At 33.6% G+C, this 19,573-nt stretch overlaps 1 protein-coding gene across 3 annotated transcripts in view; it reads right to left on the bottom strand.

Moving 5' to 3' along the window:
- Positions 1-2,522: 2,522 nt before the first annotated feature.
- DBF4 (DBF4 zinc finger) overlaps positions 2,523-19,573 on the bottom strand; it is a 29,317-nt gene continuing 12,266 nt past the window's right edge. For all 3 annotated transcript variants that reach the window (XM_039331591.1, XM_039331590.1, XM_039331592.1), the window contains 5 exons: positions 12,016-12,058; positions 9,857-9,988; positions 8,122-8,233; positions 6,626-6,750; positions 2,523-3,663 (listed from right to left, as the gene is read on the bottom strand). In XM_039331591.1, coding sequence (XP_039187525.1) covers positions 2,625-3,663; positions 6,626-6,750; positions 8,122-8,233; positions 9,857-9,988; positions 12,016-12,058 — 1,451 coding nt within the window. In that variant the 3' untranslated portion in view covers positions 2,523-2,624. The remainder of the gene's footprint in view (positions 3,664-6,625; positions 6,751-8,121; positions 8,234-9,856; positions 9,989-12,015; positions 12,059-19,573) is intronic.

Genomic DNA, 19,573 nt, shown 5'->3' with positions numbered 1-19,573 from the left:
CTGGAGGCAGATGTCTACTGGACTAGAGGTCCCCAACTTTTTGGGCACCAGGGACCAATTCCGTGGAGAAAGGTTTTTCCGTGGACCTGGGGGTGTGTGGTTTTGTGTGCTGCCTGAATTTTGTGGATGGGGCTTTGGTTGTTTGTGCAGACCAATTGCGGGCATGCCGCAGCCTAGTACTGATCCAGATTGGGGGTTGGAGGCCCCTTTGCTAGACTATATCTTCCAAAGTTCCCAATCAGACAACATATAAGGAGAAAATGCACCATAACATGCTTGTTTTTAAATGCCATTTTCTAGAACGGTAGTTGTGTCTTTTACAACCCTCAACACTATTGAACTTATTCAGCCCAATACTTTCCAGAAAGACACAATCAGAAGAAAGAATTGAGAACCCAATAACATCTTTTGGGAATTTTTTAACATTCCAGATGTTGAAATTGAAATCTGTGGGTCAGAAGTTGGGCTGAAGTAATTAATCTACTCTACCATCTCCAGGATTACTAATTTATAATCCAGCAAAATTTTTTCCTTCAGGTGAGAAGGCAATAACATCTGTGACATTCAAAACTATTTCACTTTGCAGGCAAGGCACCAAAACTAGAAACTTGCAAAAATATAAGTATGGTTTTCTCAAATTTAGACAAAGCTCACATATTTGTTTGCCAGCTGGCAGCTAGATTAGATTTAGGATTAGGATCTAACAGTATCTTGAAACCATAAGTGTGTCATCAGTGGTTCAAAATACAATTAGATTACATGGCAATATTATTCTTATAACTTTGAATGGCAAGATGGAGAGAATGCAGATGATGCATAAATTGGTTCAATAGATCTAATTAAATTAGTTAAATGTGCTGATAGTTTAGAGAAAGCATGTTAATTCACTTAGGAAAAATCATATGCAGAGATATTTATGATGGTAATTTATGGTTATAATCATGATTTATCAATTGTTGCTTGTATGTACATTGAGAGCTTATGCACCAGAGACAAATTCCAAAGGGTGTCTAATCACACTTGGCCAAGCAGAGGAGGGGAAAGGAAATAGCACTCTTCAAGTACAATATCCAAAGATATTTGTATTTCATCTTTATTTTTTATAAATAGCTCAAAGTAGCAAATTGGATACTTAATATAGTGTCCCACAAAAACAACCTGTAGTGTTGTTTATGATGAGCATAACCCCCAGCTACCTTTCATGACTAAGGTAGAACTAAAACTCAACATTTTCTGATTTCTAGCCTGGTGCCTTAATCACTGGATCAAACTGGCTTGTTCCACATAAGGCAGCCATAATTTGTGTTTACTACTACAAAGTCAAGACCCAAGAAATGATGTGAAATAACAGGAAGGCAGATGCTGGTTGAGTATTTAAAAAAAAATCAAACTATGAGAGCAGATCACTATTCAAATCAATTACCAAAAACAATGTTTACTAACCTTCTATTGTGTGGATTTTTATTTTTCAGAATTCTCAAACAGTATTGCCATTTTCAATAAAAGTCTACACACCTGAAGGACACACACATCGGGAAAGGGTTCTTTTCTCAATGCCTTCCAGCAGAGGCAATATAGATACTTGCTCAGAAAGTTTTAAGTTGGAATACTACATTAAGGCATAATATCCAGTTTCCTATCCTTAGATTTGTTTTTGTTCTCAAAAAGAACAAATATAATGTATTTACATAAGGAAAAACTTTGTGAACAGTTGCCATAAGGTCAGATAGCTTAAACAAATTGTATTTTTTTCTTATCCATTCAGCTAGATTAATTCCATAAGGAATGTGGTCAAAGTATGCTGTAGAGGAAAGTATACTTTGGATCTTGTAGATCCCAGAATGAGAATGTTTAACAGCCTCAAAATTTCAACCACTGTGATGGAGAGATTAGATGCTTCTAAGCATTTAAACACTATTCTTAGAACACGTATGTTGGCAGGGAACTCTGTATGTCACTTCCTGTCTTTTAGCTAGGCATTTAGCCAGTTTTAGAAGCTGACTCCAAATTGCTATATAAAGAAATCCTAATTCTCCATTACAGTAAAATCTCAATTTAACAGACAATTTAGGGGAGAGCTTGTTACTTATAAATGTTTTTTTAAATCCAAAAGTATGCCATAACTGCAATTTATTCTATCTGTATAATGATGTCATTACACAAATGACACAAATTGATAGAAGCAATATAAATATAACTTAATATACATTTAAGAGCCTTGTTCAGATTACTTAGCATTTAATGGATTTACCTGTGATGCTTAAATGAAACTTTTGTCCATTGCATCTGAAGACCACAAAATTGGTATTTTACTATAACATATATTCTACTCTAGAATTTATGTGCTAAGACAAGGCAACAAATGCCTCTAATAAGTTATATACATACATGTGTAAAAATAGAACCTTATGAGAAATAATTTATTATAAGGATTGTGATAGCTTTCTGTCTGCAAAGTTAGTGAAATAATGAATAGCAGGCACAAAAGTATGAACTCAATTGGAATAATATGCACATAGTGGTTTAAACAATCATTATTATAATCATTTATTATAGAAACACATATTCACATTTTTTTAAATTTGCATGTTTATTCTATACCCATTGTTTTAAATAAAGCAACATTAAAATCCAGTAAATGGTGATGAGGAGACAGATGTAGAAAACAAAGACCAGAGGGCATCTGTATGCTGGTCTTCCCAACTATTTTTCATTAAACTTGAACCTTTGTTCTCCTGTATACTTGAAAAACCCCTAAAATCTGAATTTGCATCACTGGTCTGAAACAATTGTAATAGAGCTTGGGTTGATGAACTTTGTTCATTTGTTTCTTCCAGAACAGGTGGCTTCTCTACCTGCTGTAAGCATAATTCCATATTTTGTTTCTGATTTCCTTTTTTATTCCGCCCCATGGAATGTATGACTTTTTTGCTGAGTTTTATTGAAGGTGAGCTTTGTATATTAATGTCTGTCAACAAAACTGGATCTTTGTTTGCAGGAAAACTATGAGATGGCTTTTCTGACTCTAAAGCAACTGAAAGTTCTCTTGGAAAATTACTTACCACATTACAGTTAACAAATTCTTTGTCAATTGGTAAATGAGTAGCTACTTTCTTCAAACATTTTGCTGGCAGAAGAACTGCATTACTCAATTTTCGTTTTGACTTTGATGTGTTATTTCTTTCACTGTACTCAGATGCTTGGATCTGAGCATGTAGTGAGTTTAGATTTGCTGACAATCCCAGTGTATTCTGTCTTGATAGTGGCTCATAGTGTTCATAAATTTCTGGCAAATTTTTCATATATGCCATACTTTCTTTTGGAGGAGGAAGCTGTACCAAATTTGTTGATAAAATTATTTCTTTCAAGTTTGAATGTTTAGGTATTCTGTTTTTTTCAGTATTGCCATTTAGTTTTCTTGATGTTTCTGAAGAACAGAGGGTGTGATAGGAATAAACAGAACATGAAGGTTCAGAGGTAAAATGGTTTTGTGTAGACTTAGCATATTCATCTATGTGTTCAGAACCTTCTTTCAAGGTTTCCATTGCAATGCTTTCCCGAGAATACCATCTCAATGGAATATCTTGTCTCATCAATCTTTCTTTCAATTCGTTCTTTTTTGTTCCAATGAGAGGAGCAAACTGTCCAACATTACATTTGCGCCTAAAATTAAAGAAATTAATATAAGTAAAAATTAGGAATGATTCTTCTAATGTATAAACACTAGGTAAGTAGTGAGTCATTAATGATACAGCTCAACTCTCAAAAGATTATTCCAGATTTGCAGTTTGCCACAAACTTGGTTGTCTATGGTAAATATTATTCTGACAGCATGCATTGAATATGTTCAGCAGGAGATATTATTTAATTAGCTGCATTCTTTTCTCAAAAAGGAAATCAGAGCTGTTAAACTGAACTGTATTGTTTTTTGCTTACTGACATTAGAAGAGCAACAAAAAAAGCTTGCCAAATGTGCAATTAGAAATAACACCTCTACCTGTTCCCAGATTCCTTGAACTAAAAACAGTAGCAAAGAATTTTTAATAACTTTTTAAATTGCAAAGCAAAAAACAAATAACAGAATACATTTTAGAATCAATTTGCTTCAACTTAAAAATCCAAAATTTCAAGTTATTATTTTCCACATTATATAATAAATTTGATGTTATGAAACCTATGCATAGTTTTAAGAAAGTCAAGCAAACTTCTTTCATGTGCAGTAAATATACTTATATTTAAGTATAATCTAAAGTATAACCTAAAATATTGTATTAGATTTGAACCATTATATTCACAAATAATAAAGTGCATATTAAAAATTCTGACTGGCAGTAGCAGCAGATATAAAATTATTTTAAATTGTGTATTAGCAATTTCTCAAATTCAGGGATATATTAATTTCTGGTTAATGGCTAGAATAATGACCTTTATTAATAAAACTAAAGACATCAATAATCTTCTCATAATATTAGCAAGTGCTATATTTTTCACAATTATTATATGCAGAGTACAAGAATTTAGAAAACACAATAAAATAGATGTGGTCAGTGATAATTTCAGAGTGAGTTTTCTTAACTTTCAATAGCTGCCCTTGCTAAAGTTACTGCAAATACAGCAAATTGATTTGGGAGAAAAAGGTCAATGCAAATTCTCAAACATGAAGAAATTAACTCCTGTAAATTTTGGCTATTCTTACAACACTGCAAAGTATAGCTTCCCATCCAAATTATATATTACATAATTATTAGCAGAGAAGCCATTACATTTACAATGTTGGCTACTCCTTTATTAGTAAATAAAAATGTCAGACAATATATCTTTTTTTTTTTAATTCCAAGGAAATCCTCGAAAATGGCACACTGAGCAGCTTGGCCACTATTTTCTTCCTGCTGACATACAGCTGATTTTGCTGCCAAAACTGATTCTTTGGTAATGCAATCCCCAGATTTTCTAGGGAGCAACTAGGAATCATTCAAGATAACTCTCAGATGAACATGTATCTACCTGGGAAGAGAAACCTTGATGGCTGCAATTCTTGGTAGGAGTAGTCAGAGTGTTGGGTCTCCTTCTTTTCATTTCAGCCATTTGCTTTCTTAAGCTCATCTCATTTTAACTGTATATCTTGAAGTTTACTTTTTCTTTTTGACTTTCAACTTCAACTGTTAATCTACCGGTTGAATGCTAATTTACTCTAATCCTTTGCTGGATTTGAATATGTAGTTTTTGCATCTTTTTACTGCTTTATTTTTGAGTTCTGAATCACTTTCACCTCACGGAAATTAACAGAGAGGACTCTCATCTGGGTAGTGAAAACTTAAGGAAAAAAATGTTATCATTAACAATCAATCAAGGATATTTGATCCTGAGATAATGATTGTGGTGGTTTATGGTTGAAGGCTGTAGATTGGAGGCTATTGTGGACTTTCTATGAGTTAAATGCAACAATAGTTAACAGAGGGCTTTGAAGTTTAACTTTGCTGTTGGCTTTATCTGTTAACTATAGTTTTTTATATAGTAGATAGGTGCCAGGTCAAACTGATTGGATACACAGTGCTGTATAAATTCATAAATTGTGTGCCTGTTTTGCAAAGGGGAGAACTCTTATTCTTGAAATATATTTATATTCAACAGGGGAGGAGCAATCTATGTGTATGTGGAGTTTTAAAGCACATTTTAATGTCTTTAGCTTTGCTTGATCTTGAACTTTTTTCTCCTTTTTGGGGAGTCTGCATTTTAACTTTGTGAATAAAATAAACAATTACTGAAAAAAGAATACATACCCACATATATGTTTGTGTGGTGTATGTGCATGTTTGTGTATCTGCATGTAGGCTGGCTGAAATCAATATTAAACCTAATAGGTGGTTACTGTCTCTCTTTAAAACTGTATTCATCAAACAAATGAAGATCACTATTTTTCATCAATTTTAAAACAATATATTTGTAAATAATCATTATAACACATTATGAGAGAAGCTTTAAAGAACAAGTAAAAATATCAAGGTATGTTAAGGAACTTTAAGATCTGAAACAGGCCACAATAGAGCTTAGAATTTTTTGAGATCATTCTGATAGTCCCTTGCTCTACTTTCAAGTAGTAAAGATGGAAAAATAACTAAGAGGACAAAAAAACAGGAATAACTCTGACAGAAATATACAGTAGCTATATAGTTCTTGGGACTTGCAAAATCCACCAACTCCAAATGTCCTGATATTTTTATAGAAAGATGACCACCATGTTAAGCCCAATGTATTTTTTTACAATGGAGCTATGGCATCTGAAAGTAGCACATAATCACAACTGTTCATGCAGGTAAGATCCTCTATTAGTAAATCCTCTGATTGTGTGAAGGGGGAAAAGAGGATATTATTTTTGAATATATTAATCTATAACTGGGTAATTTCACTAATTTCTATCCACTTAGTGGAATTTTTGTCCTGCTTTCTGCAGATAGAAAAAGTACATGTGTTTAGAATGACTTATTCTGAGGTTTCTGTCTATCCCCAGTAATATACAGCATCACTAGTGATCCAATAGTCCACTTGGGTTGCTAAGTGATGTAAAATGATGATCCGCTATCCTTTTTTTCATAAACTTTGTTAGATTTAAAAAAAGTTGTTTTACCTTTTAACCTTTGGTGTATTTTCTCTTAGTTCTAAAAAATCACAAGAAAACTTGGAAATGATATCATCCACTACTTGATACTGAGAACTCTTTGCAAAGGTTTGGTGTTGTTCACTTTCAACATGCTGGAAGAAAAAAAAATACCAGTATCATTTGTATGCAAGTTATTACAACATGTAATATTTTTTTAAAAAAATTTAAAACATACTTTAGAACATGAGAAAGAAAGAAAGAAAGAAAGAAAGAAAGAAAGAAAGAAAGAAAGAAAGAAAGAAAACACACCCAAAGAGCATATACTTCTAAATTGCATAAAATTAGACTTGAATACATATGTTTTATTGCTGAGAAATTTTTTTGAACAACAGTGCTAACTTCATTCTTAGCTTTTAACTGTTCACTCTCTTAAACTAGCATATTTCACAATAATAAACATTTGGGCATGAATATACTAATGCAACCAAGCTATTTTACCAGTCCTTTTATTTTTAGAAGTTTTCAAGCTAACTTGCAAACCAAAGCCAACACAATGAACAGCCAAGGTACAAAAGCTACTTTTGTACTAACTTTCAGCAAAACCACTGCATGGTCGCTACCACATCCAGATCCTCAAGTCTGGTGGCAGGATTACTTCTTTAAGATTTTATGAAAAGCCAGTAGGATTGTGGCCAATCTAATCCATTTTTCATGAGATGGACACTTACATACATTTGAAAAATAAATAAATAATCTAAGGAAAGATATTATAAAGGGCAGGTACCAACAAAAAAACTCTCTGCCCTGCCAGGTGACAGATGGGATGCAAAATGTGTCTCTTTGGGATGCATAGACATAACCAGGGAAAGGCAGTTCTTCAAATATCCCAGAAGCAAATTGATAACTGCCCATTCTGCTGCCCTCTGCACTGATATAGCTCCTGGATGCTCTTCAAGGGAGCCCCATGTAAAAAACATTGAAGTATTCCATTCAAGAAGTGTGCAAGATGCAAGTGACCATGAATTGAGCCTCCCAGTTGCAGGAACAAACAAACTGGCACATAGTGCAACTTTGTGAATATATATTATTTCTATGGAGTTTTAAGTATAGGAGTATTTGATATATGCAATGTAATAGAAGATCAGTTAATTTTATGAATGTTCTTATTTTGCAAACAATTATAATGAGCAGTGTTTGGTAGGCATATTATAATGTACAAGCATATCATATTCTTGAAAATATATGAATCTTCAGGATTGATTTCAGTTGTAGTTCACAAGATAAAAAACCAGAGTACTGTATAGAATTTTTCTTGAATTTATATATTTTTTCTAACTACTTTTCCTTTAGATAGGAGTCAACTTTCAGAAAAACATGCTATGCAATTGATTTCTCTGTAGGAACATGATATAAAATTATTTAAAAACCCTATTATTTCAAAGCAAAATGTAATATAGCAAATTGGTATATTAGAATTTAGCAATATCCACCTTACATAAATAACATAGATAAGATATACATACCGCATGAAGATCTTCATATTTCTTCATGCAGCATTCACAATATCCTTTTCTCCTTTTATGCTTTGGAGGAACCTGAACTGTGCGTTTTTCTCTATCACTATTTGCAGGGTTTCTATTGTCAAAAGAAATATTTATATTTTGTAAGACATGCCAACAGGAACAAGTTAAAGTTCTGACCAGTTTTAGTAGCCAGTCATGAATCCAATCCCATTATGACACATATTCATTTTCAATGTAATTATAAAGGATAAAGAGGTATATAAATTCTTACTGTGAGGAGAATGCAAGATTTAAATCCTTAATACGTTTAAAAATAATTGTACTCCTGCTTAGTATGTATCTGTCAAAGTAGAATAACATTGCTAATCTAAAATCACAAAACCTCTGCCCAGAATAGTTACCCAGAAAACCATTTTAATGTTCAGTACTGAACATTAAGTAATACATAAAATTGATAATATAATGATATAGAATATTTCAATGCCTGTTGCGCATACAGATAAGAAAAAATTTGTTGTTTTCATTATTGTAACATAGGATATACACAAGTCTATCATATTTCTATAGCAAATATGCAAGGCATACATATTAGGACTATTAATGAATCTAATCTTCAATTTAAAAAACTGTCTAATTTCTAGTTTCAAAATAGAAAAAAATATATCAAATATGTAAAACTAGTCTCTAGCACCACCTGTCAGTAGGCAAAATAAGTTTCTGCTTTAAGAGGAAAAGCATTTGTCGATCCCATTAAAAATGGGACATATTTTTTCATCTATGAATAACATTTGATAACTAATGATTACATCATATACTATTTTATTTCTACAGTTAAAATGGTTTTGCAAAACTGAAACATCTAATGCAGTTTGCTACACTTAATCAAAATCACACAAGTAATCCATGCTTACTGAACACTCATTCAGTGCCTGTTGAAGTTATGTATGATTAAGTTGCAGTCATTGCAGCATCCCCATAATCACATGATCATAATTCAGGTAGGGGCTTGGCAGCATCCTGAGGTCACATGATTGCCATTTGTGATCTTCTTAGCCAGCTTCTGATAAGCAAAGTTAAAGGGGCAGGAAGTCACAAGACACAGCCCATGTGACATTAAAAATGCACTATGATTTGCTTAATTACTGTAACCAATGTTTTAAATCAGACACAATCATGTGATTTCATTTTACAACCACATCGCTTAGCAACAGAGTTGTTGGTTCCAATTGTAGTTGGTAAGTGAGGATCACCTGTATAATTTAGGATTAGAGTTTAATGGAAATTAGCTTGCAAATTATTGGGGAAAAATGACATATAACTACTTAAAAGAAATCTATTATATGGAAAAGTTTTTACAGTAAAATAAGGTAACATAGAATGGCTGCACATCTAAAATAGAGTGCAGTATAAAATAAGCTATTCTAAAAGATAATTTTTTTCACTCGTGTAGAATTTTATGACTACAATAAGAGAAACCAGATATAATTTTCTATGCAAGATCTATGCAGATACATATTTTGAGATAATAGCCAACCATATCAGCTATTTAGTGATGAAGCTTTACAGAGCCCCCCTGGTAGGTATGAGCTACGATTATTAAATTAAAAAAATTATAGAGCAAGCCATAGGCTGGTCTTAAATTCTGTACAAAATCTCAGACCTGCTTTCATATATTTTTACATAACTAAATTTTGTCATTCACCATTGTATTCTCATTTTATTTATCTTCCATTACCTATGTTTATTGTGAATTTGCTTCTGGCCACAAGCATTTTTCTTTTCTACATCAAATGGACTGCAAGGCCTTGGATTAGAATAGTTGACAACAGGAAAGCTAGACAGTTGAAGGTAAAATGGTCTATAGCGACTATTAAAAAAAAAAGAATCAATTCACTACAAAATATACACATAATCATAAAGAATATCTTATATATATTCTTCCTTGAAATATTATTTTATTCAATAAATAGTCACTTGACATCTGTAGTTTTCAAACTTGTCAATTTTAAGCGGTGTGCAGTATATAAGTCTAAATACTTTTGCTATTTCAACTCTCAGTATTTCCCAGCAACTATACTGCTAAAGTTACTAAGTTTGAAAAACATTGCTTTAGACCAGGGGTCTGCAACCTTAAACACTCAAAGAGCCACTTGGACCTTTTTCCTAGAGAAAAGAAAACACGGGGAGCCACAAAACTTGTGCTTGGGGGGGGGGGGGAGTGAGCTTGATTAAAGAGTTTTAGGCTATAGTTTAGAAATAGAGGCTGCTGTGCATGAGTTCTCTCTTTTTTTCTCTCTCTCTCTCTCTTTCCTCTCCCTTTTTCTTTTTCCTCTCTTTCCTCTCTCTCTCCCTTTCTTTCTCTCTTTCCTCTCCCTCTTTCTTTTTACTTTCTTTCTCCCTCTTTCTCCTTCTCTTTCCTTTCTTTCTCCTTTCTCTCTCCTTTCTCCTTTTCCTCTTTCCTCTTCTCTCTCTTTCTCTCTCTCCCCATCTCCTCTCCCTCTTTTTCTCTCTCCGTCTCTTTTTCCTCTCTCTTTCTCTTTCCCTCTCCTCTCCCTCTCTCCTTTTTCTCTCCCCCCTCTCTTCTTTCCCTCTCTCCCTCTCTTTCTCTCTTTCCTCTCCCTCTCTCCCCCCCCTCTCTCTACCCCACCTCTCTCTCCCTCTCTGCGATCTTCTGCTCACCTGGCAAGCTAGTTTCAAGCTGTTCTCCAACAAGCTGACACACTGTCTTATTGGGCTGACTCTCTCCTGCCCTTCCTGCTTCCTACTTAGACACAGCCAAGGCAGGAGCCCCTCTCTTTTTTACACACACACACACACACACACACAGAGGGGGGGGAGAGGGAGAGAGAGAGAGAGAGAGAGAGAGAGAGAGAGAGAGAGAGAGAGAGAGAGAAGGGAAGCGCAAGTGCCTCTCTCTGTCTCTGTCTCTCTCTGCAAATGGCAGAGGAGGCTGGGAGCCGGAGGAGAAGGTCCAAAGAGCCACATGCAGCTCCGGAGCCACAGGTTGCCGACCCATGTTTTAGATTAAAATGAAACTAGAAAAGTGTGGAAACATTAATATGTTGTGTCTATCATTCTGTTCTGGACTATAGGCACGTTTATTTTTTTAGTCAGGATTGAGCAAGGTTGATTACTAGGTATTCCCTCAATTACCACTTTTATTTCTAGCAATATGTGGGCAATTCTGCCAACAATTTCTTATCTTAAGATTTCATTTACTATCCAGTATGACTATTATATTTACCATATTGCATATTTTCTTAGTATGTAGATGACCAGAAAAGGCAAGTACTAGATAAAAGTTACAGATTTCTCAAAGAGGTGATTATAAACAGACTTTCTAAGATAACAAAGAACAGACTAGTGATGGTTTTTCCTAAAAAGCATATACAACACCTACATTATAATACCATCTTTGCAGAAGACTACTATAAAGGCAGTACTTGTAAAACTGGTTCTGGCTATAAATAATATCTAGTATAACTATGTCAATAAATTAAAATATGCCTGAAAACAAATGTAGCATAGTAACTTATGAAGCACGTGTTCTTAAGTTACTTAACTCATTAACTTTTAGGCAATTGCATCATCTTGTAGACCAATCTACAAGGTTCCTTAAATGAAAAAAGTGAAAGAGATAAAGATGGACTCTTATCTATTTTTCTTATGCCAATTCAAAAATTCACAGCTTTGAACAGATCTATTAAAGTCAAAACAACTTAGGTTATTTGTATTAATTTTAAATTAATCTGCAATACTCCATATAAAATATGATTAACCCTGAATTAAAAATTAAACTTGATTATAATTGATAATTATCATTGCATAAGATAAAGTCAATAAAGCCAAAGAACATCGGAGTAGGATTTTAATTCATCTAAAAATAGCACTTACCACCTTCTGTCCTCTATCTTCAGAAAAGGATTTTTCAGTTTACCTATGTAAAAGAATTTAAACTAAAAATTATACAAATATTTATCGGGGGCTGTATATATGTTTTAGCCTCCAGTCTCCTAATCATCTTTGTTGCTCTTTTTTGTACTCTTTCTAGAGTTTCAACATCTTTTTTCATATCACAGCGACCAAAACTGGATTCAGTATTCCAAGTGTAGTTTTACCAAGGTATTATAAAGTATATTAACACTTCACGTGAACTTGATTCTATCTCTCTGATAATGCAGCATAGGATTGCACTGTGTTTTTTTGGCAGCTGCAGCATATAGTGCTGGCTCATATTTAAGTGACTATCCACTAGGACTCCAGTTACTACTACTGAGCTACATACTACCTATACTATATAACATTTGTTTTTTCTTGCCTAAATATAGAATCTTACTTTTTTTACCATTAAATTTCATTTTGTTAGATACAACTCAATGTTCAAGTCTATCAAGATCCTTTTGTATCTTAAAGCCTATCTTCTGGAGTGTTGGCTATTCCTGCTAGTTTGGTATCATCTGCAAATTTGATGAGTTTCCCCTCTATCCTCTCATCTAAATTTTTCTATCTTATCAAGTAGTAGGTTGTGGTCTACTTTATCAAATGCCTTAGTGAAGTCCAAGTAAATTATACCCACAGCATTTTTCTGGTCCACTAATTTTGTCACTTTGTTAAAGAATGCAATAAGATTTGTCTAGCATAAACTGTTTTTGACAAGCCTATGTTGACTTTTGTTATGACTCTGTTTGCCTCTAGGCAGATTTCTTGCTAGATTATCTTTTCCATTATCATCCAAATATTGATGTCAGGCTGATAGGTCCCCCCCCCTTTTTTTTTTTTTAAAGATGGAAACTACATCAGCCCTTTTCCAGTTCTCTGACAGCCCCCGATATTCCAGGATCTTTGAAAGATATGCCAGTTCCTTCAGAATTTTGGCTTGTGATCCATTGGTCCTGGTGATTTGAATTTGTCTGGAGCGGACAGGTACTTTGTTCCCATTTTCCTGCCTATTTTAGCTTGTATTCCTAATCTGTTTTTTACGATACTGTTTTTGATAGGTTGGACTGTTTTTTTCCCTTTGTGTAAAGATAGATGCAAAAATGAGTTAAGCAGTTCTGCTTTCTCCTGTTATTTGTCATCTTCTTGCCATTTTCTTCTATTAGTTTCCTTTCTTCCTTGTTTTTTACATGTTGAAAGAAGCTTTTTTGTTATTTTTGACTTTCATTGCAAGCCTTAATTCATTCTGAGCCTTAGCTTTTCTAACTTCATCTTTGAAGGCTCAGGCTATTTGCTGATATTCTGCCTTAGTTATGTGCCCCTATTTCTATTTTTTATACTTGTTCTTTTTGTTTTTCAATTTATCAGAGTTCTTTGTGCAGCCAGGCTGGTTTCTTTTGAGTTCTGTTATTTTTCTTCTTCACTGGAATTGTGCTAGACTAGGCTTTTATCATTTCTCTTTTCAAAATTTCCCAAGCTTCTTGGGTTGTTTTTCCCTTGAGGATTCTCATCCCTGGAATCCATCCCAAGCTCTCTCTAAGTTTATTGAAATCAGCTCTCTTAAAGTCCAAGACTCTAGTTTGACTTCATTCTATTTCCTGTGGCTGTAATGTTCAATTCCAATATTTCATGATCACTCCCCCCCAAAAATTCCTGTAAGTTCAGCACCATCTCTCATTTCATCTGTTAGTGAGAATTAAGTTCAATATGGCTGACCCCCTAGTTCCCTTCTCTAGTTTTTTTTTTTATTGAATTTTTTTCAAAAATTTTACAAATAAACATCCACCCCCCCCTCCCAAACCACCCCACCCTCCCCCCCCCGACTTCCCAGAACTGAATATAGGATTATTTAACAAATTTTAAAAAATAACGTATACAATTTATAAGATAATTAATAATAATAATAAAAATCATAATAATAATATATATAATAATAATATACGTAAAAAAAAAGGAAAGAAGAAAAAAGGGAAAAAGAAAAGAGAGAGAGAAAGAAAAAAGAAAGAGGTAGGCGAAAAATAAAACATATATAGAAAATTATATAAATAATAATACAGAAGAAGAAAGAAAGAAAGAAAGAAAAAAAAAACAATCATTACAAGTTATAAAAAGGCTAAATAATATTTTTCCATATCTAAATTATGTTGTATAAAATTTATCCATTTTTCCCATACCGCAAAAAATTTCTCTTGAGATTGCTCCTTTAAAAAAGCCGAAATCTTTGCCATTTCTGCCAAATACGAAACTTTATAAAACCACTCTTGTAAAGTAGGCAAGGATTCCTTCTTCCAATATTGTCCTATTAACAGCCTAGCGGCTGTAATCAAATTTAACATCAATATAACCTCCCTAGCATCACAATCAGTGACAATACCTAATAAAAATAATTGCGGAGTAAATTTTACCCTCCTTCTAAAAATTCTCTGAATATTCCACCATATCTTAATCCAAAAAGCTTTTATATGCTTACACGTCCACCAGATATGATAATAAGTAGCATCCAAGTGTCCACATCTCCAGCATTTCGGCTGTAAATTAGAGTACATAATGGACATTTTCTTTGGATCAAGGTGCCATCTATAAAACATCTTATAAAAATTCTCTCTTAAATTTTGCGCTTGTGTGAATTTAACATTTCTTGTCCAAATAAGTTCCCAAGTATCCATTGAAATCGATTCACCAATATTCTGTGCCCATTTAATCATACAATCTTTAACTAATTCAGATTCTGAATCCAATTCCACTAAAACCCCATAAACTCTCTTAATATGGGTTGGCCTTTGATCTCTTACTTGTTTTAGGAGAGTTTCATCTTCTCTAAGCCAGCCCATTTTACAATCCATCTTCCATCTGTCCACTATTTGTCTATATTGGAACCATGAATAAGTTAGATTTTCATGTATTAATTCTTCCAAAGATTTTAACTGCCAGTCTTGGCCATCCCATCTAAGTAACTGTGCATAAGAAACCATATCCATATTAACCCCTTTCCTTATACCTTCTATGGCATGCCGAGGTATAGCCCATAATGGTATTTTAAAATCAAATTTATAATACTTCCTCCACACTCTAAGCAAAGAGATTCTTATAATATGAGACTTAAAAACCCAATCCACTTTTTTATTAAATATTAAATAGGCATGCCATCCAAAAAGTAAATCCCAACCTTCCAAATGAAGTATTTCTATATTTGTTAAATTCACCCAATCGCTGATCAATGTTAGTACTACAGCATCATAATACAATTTCATATTTGGTACCTTGAGTCCACCTCTCTCACGAAAATCTTGCATTATTTTAAGTTTCACCCTTGGTTTTTTCCCTGCCCAAACAAATTTATTAATACCTTTTTGCCATTCATCTAAATTACGATCACTCTTTAAAATGGGTAACATTTGAAACAGAAAAATAAACTTTGGCAGGACATTCATTTTAATAACTGCAATTCTACCCATAAGGGATAACTGTAAATTGTTCCAATTTTTTAAATCCTTCTGTATCTCCGTCCACAACTTTTCATAATTATTTTTATACAGTTTTGCATTGGAAGCAGATAATGTAACCCCCAAATATTTTACCTTATCAACAATTTCAAAGTCTGTTAACTTAACTAAAACCTGTTTATCACCATTAGTCATATTTTTAGCTAATATTTTGGTCTTATTATTATTAATTTTAAAACCAGAAACACGTCCATATTGTTGGATCAATTGTAATAATTTTACCACCGAACAAATAGGTTGAGACAAAGTAACAACCAAGTCATCTGCAAAGGCTCTTAATTTATATTCTTTTTTATTAATTTCTATTCCTTTTATTTCTTGAGACTCCCGAATTTTAATCAACAATATTTCCAATGTTAAAACAAACAATAACGGGGATAACGGGCATCCCTGTCTTGTACCTTTTTCTATTACAAAAGCCTCTGACAAACCCCCATTTACAATAAGTTGAGCAGTCTGTTTTTGATATATATTAGATAATACTTGTAATATATTTTGTCCAAAATTCATCTCCTTAATTAAACATAACATAAACTGCCAGTTCACTTGGTCAAAGGCTTTTTCAGCATCCAAAAATATCAAGCCTGCAGAGACTTGGTTATTCTTTTCTAAATACTCTAATAAGTTAATAATTTGTCTAACATTATTTTTCATATACCTTCCAGTTATAAAACCCGATTGATCCTTATGTATAATCTGCTGCAAAATCCCCATAAACCTATTAGCTAAAATTTTTGCAAAAATTTTATAATCCACATTTAAAAGAGATATAGGCCTATAATTTTTAGGCAATGTAAGATCTTGATTGTCTTTTGGAATCAGTGATATAAATGCATTACGCCAAGATGGAGGGATCTCTAACCCCTGTAATAAGTTATTAAACAACTCACACAACGGTTGAGTCATCTCTTCTACTAGAGTTTTATAATAAATAGATGTCAACCCATCCGTACCCGGCGCTTTGCCCAATTTCAATTGTTTAATAGCTGTAACAATTTCTTCCTTAGTAATTAAACCATTAATCTCTTTTTCCTGATCTTCTGTTAATTTAGGAAAATTAACTTTACCTAAATAATTGTTTATATCTGTAGTTTGAATATTAGTACTCTTGTATAATTTTTGGTAGTATTCTAAAAAAGATTTCTTAATCAATTCTTTCTGATAAACCAATTTACCATTATAATTTATTTTATCTATATTCCTCTGTTTCTGTTTCTTTCTTAACTGATAAGCCAACCATCTCCCTGGTTTATTAGCATTACAAAATGTATTTTGTTTCATAAATAGTAAATTGGTTGCAGCTTGATCAGCCATCAACATGTTAAATTGTGTTTTTAACAGTTTTATAGCTCCTTTCACCTTTTCATCTAAAGGATTTGAAATTAGGAGTTTCTCTTTTAATTTAATCTCCTCTTCTAAATCTTTACGTTTCTGAATCTGTTTCTGTCTATGCAAGTTATTCATTTTTATCAAAATACCACGCATAAAAGCTTTACTTGCATCCCACACCATTGACATTGATGTTCCCTTATTCATATTTAAAGCAAAATATTCCTTTAAACATTCCTTTAGTTTATGGACATTTTTTTCTTGTTTAAATAAATTCTCATTCACCCTCCAGGATCTCCTGTCTTCTTTCTCGGCAAACAGTTCCATCCAAACTGGACTATGATCAGACAATGTCCTAGGAAAAATTTTTACATTCTTCACCCTGTTGTATAAATCTGTTGTAATCAAAAAAAAATCAATTCTTGAGAAAGATTGGTGTCTATCTGAGAAGAAGGTAAAGTCCCTTTCTTCCTGGTTATGTTCACGCCAATAGTCTCTCAATTCCCAATCTTCTTTCATGTCAAAGAAGGCTTTAGGTAGCTTAGCCTGTTTAAAAAAAGTAGAAGAGCCTTTTTTATCCTTTTGTATATCTAAGACACCATTCCAGTCTCCCATTAAAATCACAGATCTATAGTCCAACAAGGTTATTTTCTGATGTAGCAACCTGTAGAATTGTTCCTGTTGCTGGTTTGGTGCATACAGCCCCACGATAAGAATTTTCTTGCCATATAAACCAAGTTCAAGCATAACATATCTTCCATGAGGATCTGATTCTAACAGGATAGCAGATAAATTCTTCTTAACATAGATTACCACACCCCCTTTTTTCCCAGGGGCAGGAGATACAAAATGAGATCCCAAACGAGGATTGTTTAAATATTTTTGGTCTTTAGATGTAATATGAGTTTCTTGCAAACAGATAATATCATTGTTGTGTTGCTTTAAATAATGGTAGATTTTTTTCTCTTTTGAGGAATATTTAATCCATTAACATTCCAGGTCAGGAGCTTTGCCATCTCCCTTGGCCTTGAGCCTGGAGAAGATCCCCTCAAATTCTGCTACTGAAGAGTATGTTGCAGAGCTTTTGGGTCTTGCTCCTCCCACCGGCATTGAGACAATTTGCTGAGTAGATTCTTTAATTTCTTTTTCTTTTTTCTGTTGTTCTTTTTCTTTGCGTTTATGTGCTGCACGGGTCATTCTCTGTTCTTTAACCTCTGCTTGGGACATCCATACCACCTGTCCAGCAGTCATCACACCTGTACCTTCAGGTTTCTGTTCCATCTCTTTATCACTCAAGACTTTGTGCATCATGGGCAGAGGTGAGCCTGCACCCAGGACCGTTTTGTAAAAATCCTTAGCTTTAGCAACTGTATTAAGTCTGTAACGTGTCCCCGCATGGCTCAGGACAATACCCACCGGAATCTCCCATCTAAATGGCATCAGTCTTGCTTTAAGTTCGTTTGCTAAAAAAGCAAAATCTTTTCTGCTTCTTAAAATTTTAGGTGGAATTTCCTTTAATATAATAACATCTTGGGCAGCAATCTGGAATCTTTTGTTGTAGAAAATTTGCAAAATCTGGTTTCGCAAAGACTTCTTAGCAAAATATATCACCACATCTCTAGGCAGATTCTTCTGTTTTGCAATCCAAGAATTAACTCTATAAATTCTTTCCACTTCCCCACGTAACTCATCTTTATCTATGTTCAAAATAACAGCCAAGTCATTAATCACCATTTCCATCAAGTCTTGGGTTTTATCTTCTTTCAGGCCTCTTATTCTCAAAGCATATTCCATCTGTCTATACTGGAACATAAGAATATCATCTTGTGAAGCTTCCACTTTTTTCTCCATATCTTGGAATTTATAATCCAAAAGTTCTACTGTTTCTTCAATTTCCTCCACTCTAGAGTCCAGCTTCACGACCACTGAGGCCACTCCAGATAAAGCTAAAAGTATATCATCCCTCAAAATAGTATTATTCTGTTCTAAAAGTTCCTTCATCTCTTGCTTCATTTCTTCCTTACTTTCAGATTTATTCTGTTCCAACAATTGCTTCATTTCCTCCCTAAACTGTGACACAGCATTTACCATTATTTCTTTAATGTCTTGTGCTGATGTACCAGATGGGGGAGGTGACCCCTTCTCTAGTTTTTGAGAGACAAAGTTGTCTGCTAGGTTAGTCAGGAACCTGCTTATCTTTCATTTGGTGCAGAGTTGATGTTGGGATAGTTAAAGTCCCCCCATTATTCTTATGATGTGCTTCCAACTGACTTGCAAAAAATTAATTTATTTCCTGTTTGGTTGGGTGATCTGTAGTATGCACCTATGACAATGTCATTCTTTTTCTTTTTATATTGACTCAAATGCATTCAAGATGGTTTTCATGACTGTTCTGCTTATTTCTATAGAGATGTAGTTATGTCTTTTATATATCCATTTCTTCTTTTATTACAGTCATGTCAAACTCGCGACTGCCATTGCCGGCAATGGCGTGAGTGTGACTTCCGCGTGATGCGTCCGGCCAGCAGTTTGACACCCCTGATTTATTAGGTCAGTTTCTTTTAAACAATTTAAATCCCTCTAGCTGTATATTCCATTCATGCGTTTCATTCCACTAAATTTCCGTAATGGGAACAATATCATATCTGCCCTCATGTACTTGAATTTCTAGTTCATTCTGTTTA

This window comes from Crotalus tigris, unplaced genomic scaffold (genome assembly GCF_016545835.1).
Source record: "Crotalus tigris isolate CLP2741 ecotype Arizona unplaced genomic scaffold, ASM1654583v1 scf7180000024437.13266115, whole genome shotgun sequence".
NCBI classification, from domain to species: Eukaryota; Metazoa; Chordata; class Lepidosauria; order Squamata; family Viperidae; genus Crotalus; species Crotalus tigris.
Note: the sequence above shows the minus strand (reverse complement) of the source record. Positions and strands in the feature narration are given on the sequence as shown.